The 22,013-nt window shown below is 50.9% G+C and overlaps 1 protein-coding gene and 2 long non-coding RNA genes across 3 annotated transcripts in view; 2 read left to right on the top strand and 1 right to left on the bottom strand.

Annotated features, from left to right (window-relative positions):
- Positions 1 to 18,249, bottom strand: part of ANKRD33B (ankyrin repeat domain 33B) — a 75,234-nt gene extending 56,985 nt beyond the window's left edge. Inside the window, exon 1 of the mRNA XM_036104719.2 lies at positions 17,686 to 18,249. Within this exon, the coding sequence (XP_035960612.1) occupies positions 17,686 to 18,039 (354 nt within the window). The 5' untranslated portion in view covers positions 18,040 to 18,249. The remainder of the gene's footprint in view (positions 1 to 17,685) is intronic.
- On the top strand, positions 3,639 to 6,501 carry LOC144380937 (uncharacterized). The gene is made up of 3 exons (XR_013445291.1): positions 3,639 to 4,062; positions 4,491 to 4,661; positions 5,048 to 6,501. It is a non-coding gene; the product is annotated as an uncharacterized LOC144380937 (long non-coding RNA).
- Positions 16,027 to 21,494, top strand: LOC118543624 (uncharacterized). Its single transcript, XR_013445481.1, has 2 exons — positions 16,027 to 16,736; positions 21,142 to 21,494. It is a non-coding gene; the product is annotated as an uncharacterized LOC118543624 (long non-coding RNA).
- Positions 21,495 to 22,013: the final 519 nt, after the last annotated feature.

Below are 22,013 nucleotides of genomic sequence, written 5' to 3'. Positions count from 1 at the left end.
CCTCTTCATTCTGCTCTTGCCCTTCTGGCCTCCTGGCTGTTCCAGAACATTCCAGATGTTCCCACCTCACAGCCCTTTAATCTTGTTGCTGCATCTGGACTGCTCTTCCCCTAGACAACAGCACAGCAAGACTCTCATTTCTTTCCTGCCTTTACTCAAAAGTTCTCTCCTCAGCGAGGAGGGCAAGTTTCAGATCAGCCTGGCACATGCCGCTCATACCCTGCTTGCTTTACCTTTCTCCTCAGCACCTGTCCCATGCTAGGGATTTTATGCCTTTTACCTAATCGTCTTACTTATTGTTTCTCTCCCCCAAGAGTACAGGAGCTCCATTTGAGTAGGGATTTCACTCTTCTTTGTTCAGCCCTCCGGTCCCTAGAACACTGCCCACCGCAACCCATTCAATAAATATTTGCTAAATCAATGAATCCATTAAAAAGAAAAGAAGGTAACTTCAAAACTCAAGAACCAAAATCAAGAAGCATAATTCATGCAAATAGTTTTTACAGTTTTTTTTTTTAAAGAACTGCAGCTCAGTGTTTGCTTGAAGTGTTATTAGTTAATAAAAATCCCCTTGAAACCAAAACCAAATGCACAATTTACTTGATAGAATGCACATTGCAAAGTCTTGCCAGGCATGAAATGGGTCATCTCTGGCTCCTCATTAGCTTCATTATCAATTAAATTTCCACGAGCATGTGGTGGCCGCCTCCAGACGTCCTCCCAGCGCCGGATAGAGCTGGAGCGATCATCACGAAAGGCAAACTCTGTGAAATCTGAGTGGATGTGTCATGCCTCTTGCAGCTCATCTCCTCATATTACATTTTTAAAAGCACAACTTGTCCTATTATGAGTATTTTCCAAGAGGAAAATGAAGTATAACATCAAGATTTGGACAACAACAAATACTCCAACTGAGAAACTAATAAGTGTTTACAGTGCTGAGGACTGCAGCTACGGGTTTTTCTCATTTTATGGAATAGGAGCAGCTCACAGGAGCTGGTAAACACAATTTTCCAATGAAGCTGTGTCAATTTCAAAAACACCTGACTAAACATTTGGTGAGTAAGAGGCAGAAGAGAGCAACCGGGTGTGCCAAATACTAGAGATTCTTCTATGATCGCAGGAATTTCTCCATGTAAAAAGGCACCCACAGGATCCCTTTATTTTCTATCTCAGTCATCGTCAATTGGGGAGTGATTTTGTGCCCTGAAGGGACATTTGTCAATGTCTGGGGACATTTTTGGATGTAACAGCTGGGGAGGAGGGGAAGGGTCCTACTGGCATCTAGTGGGCTTTCCGCTAAGGTCAGGAACAAGACAAGGATGCCCACTCTCACCATTTCTACTCAACACAGTACTGGAAGTACTAGCCAGAGCAATCAGACAAGGAAAAGAAATAAAATGCATCCAAATCAGAAAGAAAGAAGTAAGATGATCTCTGCAGATGACATAATCCCATATATAGAAAGCCCTAAAAACTCCACAAAAAAAAAAAACCCTGTTAGAACTAATAAATGAGTTTTGTAAAGTTGCCAGATACAAAATCAACATGCAAAGATGAGTCACATTTCTTTACCCCAATCAAGAAAACAATCCCACTTATGATAGCATCAAAAAGAATAAAATACATAGAAATAAATTTAACCAAGGAAGTAAAAGATCTGTACATTGAAAACTATAAAACACAGATGAAAGAAACTACAAATAAATAGAAAGATAACCTGTGTTCATGGATTAATATTGTTAAAATATTCTCACTACCCAAAACAATATGCAGATTCAGTGCAATCCCTATTACAATTCCAATGGCATTTTTAACAGAAATAGTAAAAAAAAATTCTAAATTTTGTATGGAACCACAAAAGACCCCAGATAGCTGAAGCACTCTTGAGAAAGAAGACAATGCTGAAGGCATCACACTCCCTCATTTCAAGTGATATTACAAAGCTATAGTAATGCAAACAGTATAGTATCGGCCCAAAAAACAGACCCCCAGATCAAGAGAACAGAGCCCAGAAAAAAATTCAAGCACGGAAAGTCGACTGATTTTCAACAAGGGCACCAAGAACACACACAATGGGGAAAAGATAGTCTCTTCAGTAAATGATATTGGGGAAACTGGATATTCACACACAAAAGAATGACATCTGATCCTTATCTTACACCATCCACAAAAATCAACTCCAAGTGGATTAAAAACTGGAGCATATGACCTGAAACTGTAGTTTTAAGTATTTCAAAATCAAGGTATAGGGGTGCATGGGTGGCTCAGTCATTAAGTGTCTGCCTTCGGCTCAGGTTATGATCCCAGGGTCCTGGGATCGAGCCCCGAATAGGGCTCCCTGCTCTGCAGGAAGCCTGCTTCTCCCTCTCCCACTCCCCCCTGCTTGTGTTCCCTCTCTCGCTATATCTCTCTCTGTCAAATAAATAAATAAAATCTTTATAAAAAAAAAAATCAAGGTATACAACTGACAGGCAGACATGGCTCCCCAATCTTATTCAAAGAGCAGGTACAAAGCACCTACTATGTGCGCCAACCTCTGCCAGGCTGAAGACGACATAAACTGAAGGATGCTGACACTCTCCGTCATGGAGCTTACCAAGCCTAGAGAGAAAATACCAAGCATTATCGAACAAAGCCGAGAGAAAACAGTTTATAAACAAGTTGCAAAACATGCTGAGAACCCAGAGAGAAGCCACCCCGTGAGGAGGCGCGGGAGAGAGTTCCAGCAAAGGTGCCATCTGAGACTGCCCTGCGTAGAGAGAGGGGAAGGGTGGGGGTCCAGGGACAATAAGGACCTGCCAGGGTGTGGAGGTGGCACAGCCCGTGGCTGGGGGGACAGCAAGCCACCCGGCTCAATCCCCTTACTGACACAGTAGAAAATCAGGCATTTGGAGCATTCTCGTAGGGGGACTTGAAGGAAGAGCTTCCGAAGATGCTGCTGCCGTACTAAAGCCACACGTATGAACAAAAATTGAGAAGTGGCAGGAGAACAGAGTGGAAAGTGGCAAGATGCAGCAGGGGTGGAGGGCGGGGGGGAGGTGGGGGAACCAGAGAGGAAGTATAGCATCTACTTCAGGGGCATGTCGCAAAGCCCCAAATTACATCAGTGTGACCCCAAAGAAAAGTGGGAGCCCATCACGGGACTGTCCAGTATTTAGAAAGTGACTAGATGCAGCAGACGCGGGCGGCTGGGCCTACTCCAGGGTTGCAACCCTGGGCAACTAGCCAGATGGGGACAGCCAGAGCCGGCTATGGACTTTGCAGCCCCCGGGCAAAATGAAAATGCCGGGCCCTGGCTCAAAATCGTTAAGAACTTCCAGACAGCCACAGCAAAGCATGACACCAAACAGGGGGCCTTTTTAAGCACAAGGCCCCGAGTACCGACTACACGGGTTGCACGCCCACAAAACCAGCCCTGGAGGCAAGCGGCAAGGATGCCAAACGTCCGAGGGTGGTGATGAGCTGTGTTTCAAACATGTCAAGGAGGAGATGTTGGGCGAAGGTTGGCACGAGAAATCCTGCAGCTGACGTGAACGCAAGTGTGACTCTCGGGAGAGCTGTCCGGGGCCGAGAGCTGGCATCAGCAGAACAAGCCTTGAGGGGGCTCTACCAGGCGGCAGTATTCCGAAGGCGGGGTGTGAGCCAGGGCTCCGGAGAGACAGAACCAGCAGGGGACACAGACAGACAGAGAGGTATTTTAAGGAACCGGTCAGACAAGCACGAGAGCTGGTAGGCTGGAAACTCAGACAGGAGCTGATGCTAGTGTTGAGGCAGAATTCCTCCTGCTCCGGGGGACTTCAGTTGTTCTTGAGACCTTCAGCTGATCGGACTCGGCCCACCCACATCAGCAGTGGTCATCTCCTTCACTTAAGTTACTGCAGCTGGTAACCACGTCCACAAAATACCTTCCCGGCTCGCAGAGACAAGTGTGCGATTAAGGAACGTGGTGCTATAGCCTCGCCTAGTTGATGCATAAAAATAACCGCCACGGGGAGTGAGAAACAAACCGGTGGAAAGAGGCTCAGGAAATGGGCCAAGAAATGGAGACCAGAAAGTCAGGTGAGACCAGGGAGCAAGAAGCAGACAAGAAGCCCATGGAGTCCAAGGAGGCGGCCTCAGTGTGCATGACCCCAGCTGCAGACCACTTCACAGGGGCTCAGGGATTTGGGGGGTCCCGAGGTCAGGCCACTGTCAGGATCAGACGGCTTATTCCAGGGGCACCTGGCTGACCAGCAAGGAAGCGGCTCTGAAACCCCGCCGAACTGTGCGCCAACCTGCGCCCGGCACAGGCCTGCCCTCCTCCACCTTTGTCCCGGAAGGGATGTCATCTTCCAACTCTGACAGAAGCGCCCAAAATCCTGGGGAGGGCAGGGCAGCCCTGTGCAGGCCAGGGGCAGTTTCTGTGGGTGGGCTGGGGGAAAAGAAATAAGAAATAAGAACTCCAGGGGATGAGGCCGGGCGCCCCGGAATGGATGCTTTCACAACAGCCGACAACAGAGCCAGAGGGACAGCTGCAAAGCCAGAGAAGGTGGGAGTCCTGAGTGAGCGGCGCAGAAGGCCGGGCCCTGGGCACCCGCCACAGACCCGCCCGCCCCACGCGACTTTGGCCTTGGGAAGCAGAGGACTTCAGGAGCCTATCAGAGCCAAGCCCCTGGCAAGTGAGTCTGGGACTTGTTTGCTTTGGGATTTTATCCCCTTGTTTATGAGAAGGGTTCCAAATATGATGTAACAAGAAGAGAACTAGCAGAGAGGGCAAGATGGGAGAGCTGGTGGGGGCTGGGGGGAGGGTCCAAACCCACTCGGGGAAGAGGTTCGTGCTGGGAGGGGGGGTCTCCGTGCCCAAAGGGAGGGGCTCCATGCCCAGAGGGGAGGGGTGTAGGCTGTGCGGCAGTGTGTCCTTGGCCTTTACTGAGCCACTTCCCCTGCCCCCTGTCCCGAGACCTGTCAAGGGCAAAACCAGCCTGGCCAGCCTCACTGCTATCCCTGAGGCAGGAGCAAGAAAAGGGGGGACAAGCCTGAAGAAAGCTAACTCCCTCTTCTCCAGGATGAGCCGGGGCGGGAGAGGGTGAACTGAAACACGGACCAGAAGAGGTACCTGCCACCCACCAGTGGTTCTCAAAAGTGAGCGTCAGAGTCCCTTGCCGGGTCGTGGAGCACAGAGTGCCGACCCCAGCCCAGAATTTCGGATTCAGGAAGTCTGGAGTGAGTCCCCAGATGCTGCTGACGCTGCCGGACTCTGCAGCCACACTTTGAGGACCTCAGGGACAGGTCAGCAAGACCAAGGAGGGACGACCAAGAGGGCAGTTCGGCTTGATGCTCAGTGTGAAATGGGTCATGTGTGGGGCTTGGCACACTTGTGCAAAAACTTGAACTCCTATCATACATTGTAACTCATAGGTAATTCACGGCAAGACCCGTGAAGGTAGAGTCTGCACCTGTCACCGGGTCTTGTACGCGGCACTTCCTGTGGTGAAATGAATGTTGTACCCTTTTATTGGGTAAAAGGTCAAGATAAGCGGTCATAAAGTGACAAGGATCTAGTTCTTCTTTCATAACAGTCCTGTTATAAATCATGTAAATGGTTAAAGGAGATTAGTGGTTGCCTAGGGCTGGAGGGGCCGGTTGGATAGAGGGTCACAGCCGGAGGGTACAAGTTTCTCTCGGAGGTGATGCCTCCATACATCTGTGAATGTCCCCAAAACCACTCATTTGTCCACTCTAAGAGGGAGAATTGGATGGTATGCGAAGTATGTATCAATGCACCTGCTGTTAAAACACTCTTATCTTCACTTTCCCCTTCAGACTGCTTCCTTTTAGTTTGCATTTGGGGGATTTCCCCTGACTTAGAACTTTAAAGGCTTAAATTAGTTTTCTTTTAAAAAATTTTTTTTCTATTCCTGGACGTTCTATGACGACTTCATTATTTAATTTTACTCATGTCAACATTTTATTTTTAAATCACAGAATAACAGAATCCTATCCTTTCACAGATGGAGATCATCCATATGTGAACCCATCCAATTCTCCAAGCAGACACCCTAGGCTTTTTTGGAGCGGAAGCCATGCACGTGCAGTGCTATTCACATATTACACAAATAAACGGCCCAGGTCTTCTGCAAGTGGAAAAAAATATTTTAAATGCATTTTTTAAAATTTCTTCAGCATTTCATGTATTAGGAAGTGGAGCCTTTGGGTGTGATTAGATCAAGAGGTTGGAGCCCCATGATGAGATGAGTGCCCTGATAAAAGACACCCCAGAGAGCGCCTGCCCTTTCTCCCATGTGCGATCAGTAGGAAGACTGCCCGCTCGGAGCCAGGATAGCCAGGAAGCAGGACCTCACCGGGCACCCATCCCACCAGCACCTGATCTGGGACTTTCAGCCTCCAGCACTGTGAGCAATAAATGCTATGTGTGTAAGTCACCCAGTCCACGGTGTTTGGTCACAGCAGCTCAAATGGAGTCAAACATGTTTTAACAGCAAACATTCAGGAATAGCCACTTCTTTGAAAAATGAGCTTTTTTCATTTTTACGGAGACTTTCTTCTAAAGTACGTATGTTACTGATAAGGAAAGAGCTTCTATGTATTGCTAAAACTCTTATGTCCAAATCAAGCCATTTGCAAACTGGTAGATGGAAACAGATGCAAACAAATGGCTGATATGAATTTTTAGTTATGTTCAAAGGTCCCCTCCACCGAAGTAACATTAGGAAACCTTTCAAATAAGTTAGTAGCATCTTAAGTATTTGGGGACCCAATAAAATTATTAGTAGAATCACTGTAAGACGCTGTTTTTAACAAATGAGATAGGGTTTTACTTTTTTTTTTTAATAACTCAATACACTGTACCTCATTCTAAAACCAGTGTATTTAGATCTATTTACAGCAAGGAAAATTCCAAATTCGCCAGAGAGTTCATGGTAACTGAATTTTTTAGAGAAATGTATCTATTCTACTTTTCACACATGGCAGTGAAGATTCAACCCTTCTCTCAGGACCTTCCCGAGGGCCCTTCCTGATCAAGGGCTCCCCGGTCTCCCAAAAGTACCCTCAAAGAGATACACCTGTCATGTGTCCCACCTGGGTGACAGCTCTCTGGCATGTTTAAAAAACAACAACAACAACAACAACCCAGTCTAGGGGCACCTGGCTGGCTCAGTCAGTGGAGCATGCAACTCGACCTGGGGTTATGAGTTCAAGCCCCACGTTGGGCATAGGGCTTATGTAAAACAAAACAAAACCAGTCTAAGCGACTAAATTTGGGCAAAAGCTTCCCTCCCGGTGACAATCCCCTCCCCCACAAAAATATAAATTAATACCACCGCTTTCCTCCAAAGTAAGAATTCCAGATACTGCCAAAGGAGGAAATCTGTGGTCCAGCAGGCCTTTCGGCTTCTCTTAGGTGACATTTGGTATGTGGCCCCAACACATGAGTGCCTTCTTCACACGTAGGGTGACCGACCATCTCAATCTGCCAGGGGCACAGGGGTTTTCCAGGATGCAGGACTTTTTGGTGCCACCGTGGGAAAATCCTGGGCAGAACAGGGCGAGCTGATAACCCTCGAGGGCCATTAGGTGCCTGCGAAAATCAGCCTCCCCACCCCTCACAGTGCATGGAGGATGTGCCTGGAGACCTCAGAGGTGGCCTGTGCCAGCCCACCCTTCAACAAAGGAGGATGTGCAGGTCACAAGATGCACCACAGTCGCTCCTCCCCCTACTCCTCGGTGCCTCTGATGTCCCTTTCCACGGTGCAGGAAACAGGTCCCCCAAAGATCTGGACCTCCTGAAGCATGACAGGCGGCAGGGAGATGTGTCTCCCAGCAACGACAGGCCTCCACGGCTCAGCAACCTGGCTTCCAAGTCTCCTCAGCGGCGTCCAGGGTAGCCTGGAGCTGCTGTAAATGGAATTCATTTCCTAGAAACCCGCCCATTATCTAACACCAGAGAGAGAAGCCCCGTGTCCCCTGGCCACGGGGACAACCCTGACCTAGGAGCTGAGTCTCCGCGGCTGTTTGTAGCACATGACTGCTGCCCCTTGTTTCCCTTAATTATGATTTTTTATTTTTTATTAAGTAGGCTCCACGCCCAGCGTACGGAAGCCATACAGACAGCAGTGGGCAGGGCCAGGCCCTTTAGAATGCCCGGCTCGACAAGGTCAGGGAAAAGCAGAAAGTGAAGGGAACTCCAGGACCCCACGACCGTGGCTTGTTTACAGAACGTCATGGCAGCGTCAGTCTGTGGGACATCCCAGGATGGACCAGAGCTTTGACTCCAGCGCTCTCCGCACCAGCTTGTACCCAAGGACAACGCTGAAGAAAGAAAAAGGCTTGCAATGATCCCCTGCATATACGCCATCTCTCCCCTCCTGAACTGCTCTTCCTCATCGTTCCTGAGTCTAGATCCTTCCCATTCTCCTCCCAGCCTCGGACGGCTCCAACTCCGGTCTCCACCCACCCAGATTCAGAGGTGCTCCCCAGATGCACCAAGATGCGGCCCCAGCACCCTTCTCTCCCTCCCACCTACCCCACCACCTTGCTTCGTTTACACCCGTGGCACCAACTGCCACTCAACAGGAGCCCTCCCTCAACAAATTCTCGTGGTTACAAGAGTCCTCACCAAGTAGACGCGCCGTTCTCTTGCTTCTACCTTTCCCCTTGCTTAAAATTGAAACAGCAGGACTGGAAACCACCTTGAGATTAACTCGTCACAGAAATAACAGTTCCATTTACCAAGTGCCTGTGCTGTTGCACACTGTACAGAATTACTCCTACACCCCGCCCAGAGCCTCTACGAGGTACTGTTATCCTCAGAGTAAGATGCCCATTTTATAGATGGGGATCTAGAGGACGCTCAGGATCCAAAGATCGTGTGGCTTGTCCAGGATCATGTAACCAACCTGAGCCTGCCATCTTTGGCCACCAAACTTGTTTTCTGCTCTAAGAAAAGTCCTAGTGCTCTTCCAACAAGTGTATGTGCCAATCACCTCAAGAGCTGCATGAAGTGCAGACCGCGGTCCAGCAGGTCTAGGGAGGGGCCTGGGACCCCGTACTGGGGAGAAGCTCTCAGGCGATGACAGTGCATGGCAGCAGCGGTTCAAACATCTAATACGCCCAGTGGGTGCCGTTCCCACATATTTACCAGGTCTGATCCTGCTTTAGTTTCTAGAAATCGATCTATTTGTGGTGGTAAGGCTACAGGTAAAAGGTAATGCATGAGTTCATTTAATTTTCCAATTTTTTATGGTGGCAAAACTGACAAAGTTTTTCCATCTTAACCATTTTTAAGAGTTGCCTTCCTTCATTTCATACTTGTGATTTTGAAACAGCCATAGACCTACAGAAAGCTACCCACTTCGGCTTTCCACCCCAACGTCAACATCTTCAATAATTACAGGGCAAGAGCTCCACCATGAAATGAGCATTGCTGTGATCCAGAGCTTGTTCGGGTGTAGGGTGGGGCAAGGGGTCCTGTGTCATGTCAACCCACGTGTAGACCACCGCAGTCCAGACGCAGGGCTGGCCATCACCACAGGCCCCCTCCTGCTACCCCGTTAGAGGGGCACCCACTCCTCCTCTCCCCGAAACCCTAACCCTGGCAACCTATTAGCTGTTCTCCGTCGCTATAACTGTATTATTCCAAGAATGTTACACCAATGAATCATACAGCATCATTTCCTTTGAGATGGACTTTTTTCACTCAGCCTAATCCCCCCATCTTCCTTTATGTATAAACCAACTTCACGCACCTTCCTTTGTCTCAGAAAGTGGGCTATGGTAAATTTATTTAACAGCCTGTGCTACGCAGCTCCCCTAAGCACGCTCCTGCCTCTTCACTGGCCTCACCTCCCCACCTGCTGCCCACACCTCTCTCAGCTGGAACGGCCCTCCCTCCGCAGGTGTTCCATCTAATCCAAGAGTCAGTTAAATCCAGAAACAGAAGCCAGAGAGAAATGCTTGACTCCATATCCCATCACTTGCCTACTTTGGATTGAACTTATTCAGAGCTGACATAAATACGCCTTGGGAAGCATACATCTGTTTTTGTTACTTTGAAATTGCTCTCAATCCCACGGCTCCGATCCAATTTGGCCGCCAAGCCAACTGTCACTGGGGATTTCACATCTCCCTTCATTTCCTATCTCTGACTTGGTAGAAATAAGTAAAATTCACCTTCAACTGTCTTTCAAATTTAAGAACACTGCTTGAAAATAGTCTCTTTTATGTACACACACGAATGACATCAAGGATTCTTAATATCCTACTGCATCTTAAAATCTGAGCTCTTAAGAACACATACACACATGCACACGCATGCACACACGTGCACACACGCACACGCGCACACACGTGCACCTATACCAGCATTCCAGCAGGCTGTCTAAAAAAATTACTTCCCAATCATCTTGAATGAAACATATTTTCTTTGTTCACATATTTTAACAACTTCACTACAACCTTCTTATTTCTTTTAATTAAAAGGAATTACGTATTATCTTATGTATGGAACTGTTTGACTTAATTTGGAGAAATCACAGACTATCACATGGTTATAATTTAGAATTACTGGCCCAATAAAAGGCTGTAAGGCCAGTCTCGAGAAATTTCAAAGTGTCACAAAGACCATATTCTCTGAATCAGGTTTTAAGAATTCATTTAATAAAGCTCAAAAAATATATTTTTTTTAAATGTTACACATAATTCTAAATAACTTCTAGATCAAAAAAAGAAGAAAAGAAAGCCTAAGGTAAATTAGAACAGAACAATGAGAAAATACTACATACCAAACTTGGGGGAAAAGCAAAACTGATACTTCAAGAGAAAACTATAGGTAGAATAAACCTGACGGTAGGAAATAATTTTTTTTAAAAAAGCAGAAACTGATGAAAGAGTGAAGAAACGGATCCAGAGCAAAAGCTGACTCTCCGAAAGGACGGACTGGATAGATTTTTTTTTATAATATTTGTCACAAATGAGAAACAGCACAAACTCAAAAATATAGAAAAAGAGGATATAAGACAGTAATAACAAACATTAAAAAGAGAACTCTATAGAAACTTCAGATGATTGGCCTTTAAAACTTAGAAAAAAATAGGACACTTCCCTGGAAAAATAGATGTTACTATAACGGACAGAGGTAGAAGAGAAAATATGCATTATCCTATAAGCTTTAAAGAGTTACTGACCTAAAGTTCTGATAGGATGGCTTGGATTTTAGTGATTTATAATTAATTAAATAGTACTTAGAGCATTTGCTATGTCACAGCCACATGTCATGCAAAATCGCTTTGAATGGTTTGCCTATTATACTGATATAAATGTCAGATGAATAAATGATATACCCTGTTATTATTTTAGATTTCTGTAACACCTCTCCCTCGGTCTTTCTTTACAAGTATAGGATTTCTTTACAAGAAATCAGACGCTCAAAATCAGCCAACCACTCTCCCATTTCTCATGCACAGCCGGGAGGAGGCAAGGGTAGAAAGCTCAGAAGCCCCTTGGAGAAGCCCACCGGCGTTCCAAGGAGCAGCAGAAGCAGCTCCAGGGTCCCTCCAGAACCCAGCTCTCCTGGCGCACTAGATGCCCTCTCCTCTGAGCCTCACTCTGTCCTACTGCAAAAAGGTGGAGACAAATAACCCGGCTCTAAAATCCCATGACGATGGGGGCGCCTGAGTGGCTCAGTCGTTTGGGCGTCCGACTTTTGGTTGCAGCTCAGGTCGTGATCTCAGCTTCAGGTTGGGCTCCATGCTGCGGGGGCGGGCAGGTTCTGCTTGAGGATTCTCTCTCTCCCTCTCTCTCGGCCCCTCCCCTCCGTGCTCTGTCTCTCTCTCTCTCTCTCTTTCTCTCTCTAAAATAAATAAATATGGGCGCCTGGGTGGCTCAGTCGTTAAGCGTCTGCCTTCGGCTCAGGTCATGATCCCAGGGTCCTGGGATCGAGCCCCATATCGGGCTCCCTGCTCTGCGGGAAGTCTGCTTCTCCTTCTCCCCCTCCCCCTGCTTGTGTTCCCTCTCTCACTGCGTCTCTCTCTGTCAAATAAATAAAATCTTTAAAAAAAAATAAAATAAAATAAAATAAAAAAATAAATCTTTAAAATCCCATGACAATGGTCTTCCTAAATTTCTGAAATCTTCATCCACCTAAACACACGAAAAGTGGCAACAAAAACCACCCTTTCCTGTGAAAATTAAAACAGGACTTTGGAAGCAGATGGCTTCCCGATGCTGGATCGTTAGGATGTGGAGGCTTTTGGTACCCTCTACTTGGGTACCCACCTGAAATGTTCCTTCATAAAACTAAATTTAAAATAAACAAGTAAGTGCTCAGGGTTGGCAAATAACATCCTTTTACAAACAAAAGCAAACTCCCCCTGAAGAGGGTAGATCTGGGGCCTTGAGACTTCCGTCAGCAGAAGTGACCTCGAACCTCGTAAGCTCCGCTTGCTCTCTTGAAACCCTTAGCCCACCCTGGAGAACCAGCCCAGGCCAGCCTGCTGGAGGATGAGAAACCACACGGGGCAGAGTCACCCGCAGAGAAGACCTTCCTGGTCCTGCCAGCCGCAGCCGACTCCAGCTGAACGCAAGTCCAGCCCAGATCAGCGGAGCTGCGCCATCCTTAGCAAAATGTTTACTGTTGTACACACCCTTGAGTTTTCAGTTACGTGGCATCTGGCATAGTTGTGGCCACAGAGACCTGCCACACTTGTATCAGAAACACGTGGGATACTCTTAACGATATTATAATGGTGGACACATGTCATTAACACTTGCCCAAACCCACAGGATGCACAAAACCAAGACGGAACCATAGTGTAAACCGTGGACTTTGGGTGATAATGTGTCAGTGTGGGTTCATCAGTTGTAACAAATGCACAACTCTGCTCACACATATTGGTCATGGGGGAGGCTGTGCACGTGTTGGGGCAGGAGGTAGATGGGAAATCTCTGTACCTTCCCCTCAATTTTGCTGTGAATCTAAAACTGTCCTTAAAAAATTAAGTCCTTTAGGGCGCCTGGGTGGCTCAGTTGGTTAAGCGACTGCCTTCGGCTCAGGTCATGATCCTGGAGTCCCTGGATCGAGTCCCGCATCCGGCTCCCTGCTCAGCAGGGGGTCTGCTTCTCCCTCTGACCCTAACCCCTCTCATGCTCTCTGTCTCTCATACTCTCTCTCTCAAATAAATAAATAAAATCTTTAAAAAAAAAAAAAAAAATTAAGTCCTTTAAAAAAATAAAATAAATAAAAAACAAGATATAAAAAAAAAGGCATGGACCTCTCTACTGCTGCTGGGCCCAGAGGGACGCCCCTAAGCCCACCCACCCACCCCCCACCCCTCGCCATGGTCCATGGGGAGGAAGAAGAAGACAGACATCTGTCAGCCTGCCTGCCGCACGCCCACTTCAGCTGACCGCTTCTCTGCTCCTGCCCCTTGGGCTCTGGTCTAATCTGCTCATCCTCCCTTCCGTGTCCCTCCCCCACACATCAGAAATAACACACTAACATACATCCCCAAGTAGCAAAGTCAAGCTCCCTGCCCACAAGCTCCCCAGGCTTGATGGCCCCCAAACCTATGGAGGCCAGAATTCTCTTTCTATCGAGACTAGCCCCATTCTAAGCACATGCAGTGCGGGAGGCCTGAGGCCTGGTGAAGGCAGAGGGCTGGGTGTGAATTCCCAACAACTTGATTTCTCATTTTCGGGAAAGGGGATTCCGAAGTCTATCAATCCTTCTGTGGCATTCGAAAAAACAAAACCAAAACTCAAACACGATTTTTTTTTCTCGTGTGTGTGTCAAGATAAAGGTCCCGGTCACTGCTGCAAATCTATAAAACATTAAGCCCCCCCACGAGTAAAGGGAGACACCCCCATGCTGGGTGGGTGGTGTGGGCTTGGCCGAGCCTAGACAGCAACTGGGGGGCGGGGCCTTTGGAGAGCCCCTAGAATTTAAACATGCCTGAGAAGAATGACATCAAGAAAGGAGGGCAATATTTTAAATTTAGCATAATTGGGCCTAATTTGGTTCAAGAGCTGTCTGACATTCGAACTGCCTTTCTACAACAATGAAAGCAGCACAAACACGTCCTTTTGGTTTCAGGGCTGTCTCCAGAGCTGTCACCTCCATAAAGGTGAATCTCGGGAGATAATAAGAGGAAGAGAAGAATTATGAAAAAGAATTATGGCAGCTTTCACCGTCCCCAAGTCACAGGGAACAAAACAACCATAAATCTAAATGACAGCAAGAGCACACTTTGAATGTTACTGGAGAATTATTTGACAAATATTTACATGTTACATATTAAATTATGCGATCCTTTTAGAGCAATAAATATTTTAGAAGAAAATTGTATGCTGAGCCACATCCAAGATAGTACCCATCTCAGGAGCCAGGAAAGAACACATTTTCTTAAACAAGACATATCTGATCCTTGGTTACTCAAACCGAATGAAACATCTGTCAGCTTGGGCAGAACTCCCTTCTTAACTGACCGGAGATCATTAGCTCAACAAATGTACCCAGAAATCCTTTCAAAGCCTTTAGAGACATTTTTCTTCTAGGAAGCTGGCTGTGGGCAGAACCTGTGAGCTGCACATTCTGTTGATGGAGCAAGTACCCCTCTATTCCACCAAACTTCTCTCTAGGGCTTTCTGTAAGGTTTTTACTACCACTAATCGTGATAAGCTTGTAGATCAGGCCCAAAGGGCTCATGCCTCAGGGCCTTTGCACTTGCCGATCCGCTACCTGCAGCGCTTTCCCCCACATTATCTTCTCTACATCTTAGTCAAATGTCAGCTGCTCTCTCAAGTGACCACTCTCAACCCCTGAACCCCTGGATTGTGTTTACCCCGCTCCAAGTGCTGCAGGCTAGACTGGGGTAAGACAAAAGCCCTTCCTGAGAAGGTGCTACCTGAGAAGGTGCCCCTGAGACCTGAAGGCAGTGAGTGAGCACACCTCTGCCCCAAGGTTGAACACTGTCACACTGAAACCAGTTCACTTCCCAATTTCCTGTTTCTTAGCCAGCTCCTCTGGGCTGGCCTCTTGCCACCAGACCCGGGTTGGCCTCGCCTCTCCAGCTTTGGCTCCCATACACCCCCCCACCCCGTACCACAGCACAACCAACCATACTGCCCCCACCACCACCCCCTTGGCTTGGTCAGCTGACCAGAACATCCTCCCTCCACAGCCCCCCAAGTCTGTCCTCACTAGGCTCCCAGGATTGTCGGAGCTCCTTGCATTGAAGACACTTGCTCTGTATCTCTTTGGACTGCCTTCTGGGGCCCTGCCTCGGGCTCTAAGCACCGGGTAGTCTTCCTCTCTAAGCGCCAGGTACTATTACTGTGAGTTCTCTCCTCAAATAAAGGGCCAACTCTCAAAGGCAAGGACTGTTGATTTCTCTTCCGGTCTCCTACAGTACCTGACCATTGCCTAGCAAGAAACACATCTGCAATGACTCGCTGTCCCATTTGCCATTGGTTGTGCATTGGCCCTTTACAGCACTTTATTCACAGTTTTTATAGGAAGACGGAGGCTGTTTGATCAACAGAATCTAGGAGCCACTGGGAAGAAGAGAAGCTCTGGCCTCCCCCTCCCCCAAAGCACAGAACACAGGACTTGCTCCTTCTGATCAGAAGATACAAGAGCCCAGGGGTCTTGCCATTTGCCAGCCATGTACCATTTCTCCATCATGATTTGGTGGGGAGCAGAGAGGAGGAGACTCAACACAGAGAAACAAAGAGAGACGCTGCAATCAAGGGGAACAGCAGAGAGAAAAAGAGCTTCGCCTGGCAGAAGGAAATAAAGTGCTGGAGGATGTGTTCTTCCCAGCCGGGAGGAGGCTGACAAGAAACAGGAGGGGATGGTTAAGGAGGGCTATTGTCAGTGTCATGTGCATTAGGGGGTTTCATGCTCACGACCCTGGGAGGTACAACTAGGAAACCGAGGCAGAGAGGCTGGAACCTGTCCTTCTGTCCAGTTCCATTGCCCTCCCCGGACCCTATGCTGAGGGAGTGGCTTTCAAAAGTAGCCCAGAAACCCCCTAGCCATGGTCTGTTTATATTGTTCTCAGATGGCTAGAATGCCCCAGTCCCCAAACTTTTATTTGTTGCCCCCAAAGGAAACATCATAAAGCTGGGCCCAGTGGAGCCTCAAAGCAGCTTGGCCTCTGCCCACCCCAGCCGCGTGGACACCCCAGGCTGCTCAGGACATGGGACCGACCAGCCCCCCACCATGTTCTTCCTGATCTTTGCGAGGCTTCCTTAAAAGCAGGCCCTGCTTCAGGCAAGAGAGGTCTCCTATAAACACCTGTGTGTGAAAACGCACCTTAGTAAAAGCCAAAGGAGAGCTGCAGAAACAGCCCCAGCAGCCCGCCCACGGTGAGGGCAGAGGGAAGGAGGGGTGCAGGCACCGCCCCGGGTCCTAACACCTCCAGGGCCCCGGGGCCTCTGGGCCAGCGCCGGCGACACACGACACCAAGCACAGTCCCTTCCCTGCTTTCAAATGCTGTGTCAAGCAAGCCGCCCGTGTGGAAGCAGAAAGTGACACTGGCAGGCTCCTCCATGGCTAAGCCCAGCCCAGACCACAGGGGGACACACAGCACCCCGCTCCGGAGATAAACGGAAGGCACAGGGTCCCCGAGATCCCGAGTGAAACTGTCACAGGCTCGGAGTAAAAAGCACTTGCACTCCCGCTCTGTGCGAGGCTGAGGCTGCGGATCCCACGGGACCCGGAGACTGACGCTCAGGTGAGCAGCTGCCGACCCACACGGACTCCCGGCGCTCGGCCGCTGGGCTCCCTCGGCAGTGTGTCCCTCCGAGTGCTGGGTGGGTTGTTCCGTGAGCCGGGCATTCTCACGTCTTCGAAAGCCAACTTTGTCTTTCCTTTTCAAAATGTTTCCTACCTCTGAGTCCTGACATGACTAATGGATACCTCGGGCCTCCCTCCACCTCCCCCCATCGTCGCCTGCCCTACGGGGTGGGTGTCTCCGCCTCCACCGCCTTCCCAGGCCCTGCTCCGGGGACCCCGGCCGGCCCTGGCTCGGGGCAGTGGCCACGCGGACGGCGAAGTCGGAGACCACGCTCGCGGGGCGCCGCGGAGCTGGGGGCTCCGGGAGGGGGGCAGGCGATCCGGGAGGAAACTCCGACTCCCCGGGGCCTGCCGGAGCCCGTCCGTGTTCGGGCGTGGAGGAGAAAGGGCAAGGGCAGCGGGCGGGGCCGGGGGTCCGGGGTGGCAATTGGGGCTCGGGACAGGACGTTGTCCCTGCAGGCCAGGAAGGGTAACGGTCAGAGGGGGCCCAGATGGAGAAGACCCGGTGAGGGGTTTCCAACCCGGGTCCGAGCGCGGGCCCCCGGGGGTGGGGGCGGGGGAATTCAAGGACAGGAGGACTCCGGGGGCGGGAAACGAAAGGGAGGCGGTGAGGACTCGAGACTAGCGGCGTCTCCCGCGGCGCTGTGACCTGCGGCAACGCTCCACAGCCACCCTCCCAGCCCGCCGCCGCCGCCGCCGCCCAGACTGCGACCCCGGCCGGGGAGGCGCAGGGCCGCCCAGGGCTCCACACGAGCCGCAGGACAGCGACCAAGACGCGCGCTGGGCAGCGGCACAGTCCCCGCGGGACCGGACAGAGCCGGGATCAGGGTGACGCGGAATGGGAGGGAGGGCGGAGGGGATCCCACCCGGCGGGGACGCCGACTTACCCGGCCGTTGCGGTCGGTCTCCTGCACCTCCGCGGCGCTCGGCCCCCGCCGCACCAGCGCCCTCAGCAGCCCCACGTCGTTGGCGCAGGCGGCGCGCAGGAGGGTCGCCTCCTCCGGGACGCCCTCTGGGACGCTCTCCGCACTCGCGGTGCCGTATTCCTCCTCGCCTCCGACAGGGTAGAAGGAGTCGTCCGAGGCGATGCTGTGGGTGTCGGGCAGACACGAGAAGTCCTCGTACTCCTCGTAGTCAGCAGGGTCCTCCCCGGCCAGAGCGTCCCGGGGTGGGGACGGCGTCTGCGGGGACACGCGGCGCGCCCCGCCGCCCTCCGGCCCGGGCCCGGCCAGCAACACCATGCTGGCGGCCGGGGCGCGGGCCGAGAGACTGGGGCGCGGGGCGTGCGCCGAGGTCACCGCCCCTCGTCCCCCGCGGCCCCAGAAGAGCGGTGCTCCGCGCGCTCCAGCCCGGCGGAAACGAGCGCCGGGCAGCTGCGCTCCGAGACTAAGTCACCGGAGGCTGGAGAAAGCCCCTCGGGGGTGGGAGGAGCCGCGGGGGCTTTCCGGGCGCGGCGGGCGGGCGCGGGCGGGGACCGGGCGGGGAGGAGGGCGGGGCGGCCGCACGGGAGGAGGCGCGCGCCCCGGGTTCCCCCGCCCGGCGCCCGGTGCCCGACAGAAGTTCAGAGCGGAGCGAGGGCTTCTGGGCGCCGCGGGGCCAGCGCGCCCGGCCGCCTCGCCTCCGGAGCCGAGAGAGGCACGCGCGGGAGAACTAGAAGCAGTAACTGGAGAAGCCGAGCGCCAGTGTCTCGGGCGGCGAGCGGCCCCGCCCCCCCTTCAGCGGCCCCGGGGGATGAGGGCGACGGTGGGGGTCGGGGGACGCCGCGAGCGGAGCCTGCTTCCCGCGTCGGGAACCTCCAAACCCCCGGGGCCCGGCACCGCCCAGGGCGTCAGGCCTCCCGGCCGGGGTTGCAAGAATTTCTCGGCACCGGAGCCACCGAGCTCGTTTTTCCACCTCCTCGGGAGACCGGGCTCCGGGGCCAACTCCACTCCGAGCTTAAGACCGGGGAATCGCCGGGGACAAGGGCACGGAGGACGAGTGGGTGCATAGTAAGCGGAGTCCACCGAGGGGGCCCGGGGCCGTGCCCCTTTGAACTGGGAGCTTCCGGAGGGGACGGTCCGCAGTCCCCCGATCACGCAGAGCTCGGGCCAACTGTGGCTTGCAGGTTGCTCCTAAGAGAGCCACGCTAGGGTGATGTCTTAAGGGCTCGGGTGGGAACATTTGGTGAAAATGAAAGGCTCCAGGCCAGAGCTTGAGGGGTGCCCTCCTCCCCCACTCCTAGCCCATGTCACGGTGCCTGGATCTGCGGAGTCAAGACAGAGAACCGCGTGAGGCCGCGACCGGGCTCTGGCTCGGGGCTGGCTGCCAAACGCAGAGAGCGGGCCCGCAGGAGGCTGCCGCGGTCCAGTCCCAGCCCCACGCCGCCCGGGCCTGGCTTCTCCGGGTTTGTCCCGGTGCTGGGGGTGATTTGCGGCGGGGAGCCCCTGACCTCGGGGAAGAGAGTGTGCGGCGGGCCAAATCCCCGCGGAAATGGCTCTGCGTGGAGGCGCTGTGGCGAGCCTGGGTTGGAGGAGTCACACCTTTGGCAGAAACTGTTTGGATCGGGGAGGGGGGGGGGGTCGGATGCGGATACCACCAGGGACACAACCACCCCTCTCTCTGCCCCTCTCCCTCCTTGCCTTTTCACCGCTGGTGATAGCGTGCCCACCGTGGGCCAGCCCGTGCAAGGCCCTCGGGGCCCAAAGGTGGACACAACCGGACAGACGAAGCCATCGGGGGCCAACTTGAGGATCCCTGGCCTGGGAGGGCAAGCTGAGGGGCTCAGTGGGGAACACGGTCAAAACTACCCTGCGTGAGCCGTGGGGGGCCTGAGCAGGGTTGACCTCCGAGGCCTTGTAAGCCCCGAGACCCTCCGTGGCGGTCACCGGGGCCTCGGGTGTGCTCGCTGCCGGCTCAGAACCTGGCGTCCGCGGGGCTCGGGAGGGTGGGAGGCGGGGGGACCCCGATTTCTAGTAAAGACACAACCATGAACTGAGCTAGTAGTGACCTGGGTGCACTGGCTTCCTCGGGTACTCGGGGCTTTCTTTCTGAAGCCCAAAAAAACCACATCAAGGTCTGCGTCTATCTTTTTCTGTAGCCGGCCAAATTTACATAAATTCCCGCTGGGAATTTCCCCCTTCCAAGGTTGACGGTGGTTTTAGCCTTTCCAAAAGCCTGTTACTTGAGGTCATGGGGATTTACAAATTGAAGTGCCCCCTCAGGGCAGGGTTGGGTTTGCAAGCCATCTCCTCCCAACTAAGTAGGGCGCCGGCAGGCGAGGGGTGGTATTAAAGAAAACCCTAGCGGCCTGTGGCAGGATCCCGGGGGGATGGGGCCGGGTCTTTGCGGGGCTGCAGCCCTAGACCAAGCAACACGCACCCATTTCTGGAGTCGGGCCGCCCTGTGGTCCTCATCACTCAATCACTAAGCAACGGAATTCAGGCCCTATCTTCCGAGTTCACCACTTCCTCCTTTTCTTTCTTAGAAATTTGGATCCAAATAGCACTGGAATGGGGTTTTCCCTCGAAAGATAAATTTCTGGAGCCGTTTGCTCCAAATAAGGACTAGCTGGTCATCTGTGAGTGACCAGACCCCAAACCCAGGCAGATCATTTTCCCCTTTTAGAAATGCACCCCTTTTATCACAAAGACGAAAGATTCTCAATGTTACTAAGAGAACAAAAAACGAGGCATATGCATGTTTAATAAAGTCAACACTTACGTGTACAAAATCTGCATAGAAAGGACAAAGTTGCTTATCAAAACTGCCAACACTCAGGATAACTTTAAATCTCAAGAAATTGTATTGTCTCCAAGACTTCAGTTTCAATTAACTATTTTAATTTATGAGGGTTTTTTAAGTTTTATATATATCACAATTACACAATTTGTCGATTTAGTTGGATAATTTGTCTTTGGACCATAACAAAAAAAAAAAAAATACACTACTTCAGTTCTATTTCTGGAACAGGCCACCTAACCCTAACACCTACAACAGGAGAATCTTTCAATGTTCCAAGCAGTGTATTTAAAGACTGAAAACGGAATGCACCTGTAGGAGCCTCCCACCCCCAACTTCGTTTGGAAGGCAGAGGATGGAGGATGGAGTGAATCCAAGTCCACTCCACTGTTCACAACCAGGGCTGGAGGGAGGATGGAATGGGAGAGTGGTTTTAAACCTTTGCACGTCCATCTAGAATTTAGCACACAATAAGTATTAACTTACCCTGTTATTAAAATTAAGATGTCCATAAGTCTTGATGATATAAACTGCTCTAGGGAGCTGGCTCTGCAAATATGTTGCTGTTTGCAGAGAGAACCAGCCCATGTGAGGTGAATGAGAAATGCTTTTTATTTTTTCCATAGGAAAGGCAGTGTGACTTGGGGTGAAGAGCGGATTGGGATATCAGACAGACCTGGCTTCTTATGATGATTCTGCCACTGTTGAATCGCAACCCAATGGTTCTAGACTTTGAATGTCTATTACTGTGGGTATATAACTTAATTCAGAAAATAAAATAAAAACAAACCAAAAAAAGCCAAATGGGGGAAAAACCCTAATTGTAGGGAAAACATTAATTGTGCTGCCCATTACAAACGATTCACACCAGAATCTAGTGAAATTGTTTACAAATCAAGAAGAAAAAGCAGCATGTTTACCGATTTTGTTAGCCCTATTGTCCCCTGGCGGGTAGCAATAAAATTCATTAAAATGAAAAGAGCTGTTTGCTTGCTTTTAGGGCTTTGGAGAGAGCCCCATTGGCTGGCTTGGGGCTTGCTTTCTTGGGGTCTGGACTGAGTGACGGCCACAGTTAAAAGGAAATTAAGGCCAGCCCCTGTGTTTGGTGTCAAAGGAAGAAAACGGGGTGTCGGGGTGGGTCTAGGGCCCCTCGGCTAGGCTTCATAAAGACTGAGAAGCTCCACTGTCTGGCTCCCAACTTCCCCTCAGAATTCCACTCCAAGACCGGGGTTTGGAGAAGAGCATTGCCTTTGAGTTTCGCAGCTAGCTACTGCAGAAGCAGAAGCCAGTGGAAATGGGACACATTTCAGTCACTCGTTTTTAAAAAAAAAACAGTTTCAGTAAACCAAAATTATTTGACGTGGAGTTTTTGCAAATTTCCCTGGGTTGATTATAATGTGTGGAAGCAACCTAGAATATCCTGTAGTCAGTCAATCTATAGAATGACGGAGACCAGCTTACGCTTCTGATCTGCTTAGAAATATAAAGAAAAGTCTCT

This window comes from Halichoerus grypus, chromosome 2, assembly GCF_964656455.1.
Source record: "Halichoerus grypus chromosome 2, mHalGry1.hap1.1, whole genome shotgun sequence".
Lineage (NCBI taxonomy): Eukaryota > Metazoa > Chordata > Mammalia > Carnivora > Phocidae > Halichoerus > Halichoerus grypus.
This window is presented reverse-complemented; position numbering and strand designations above follow the sequence as displayed.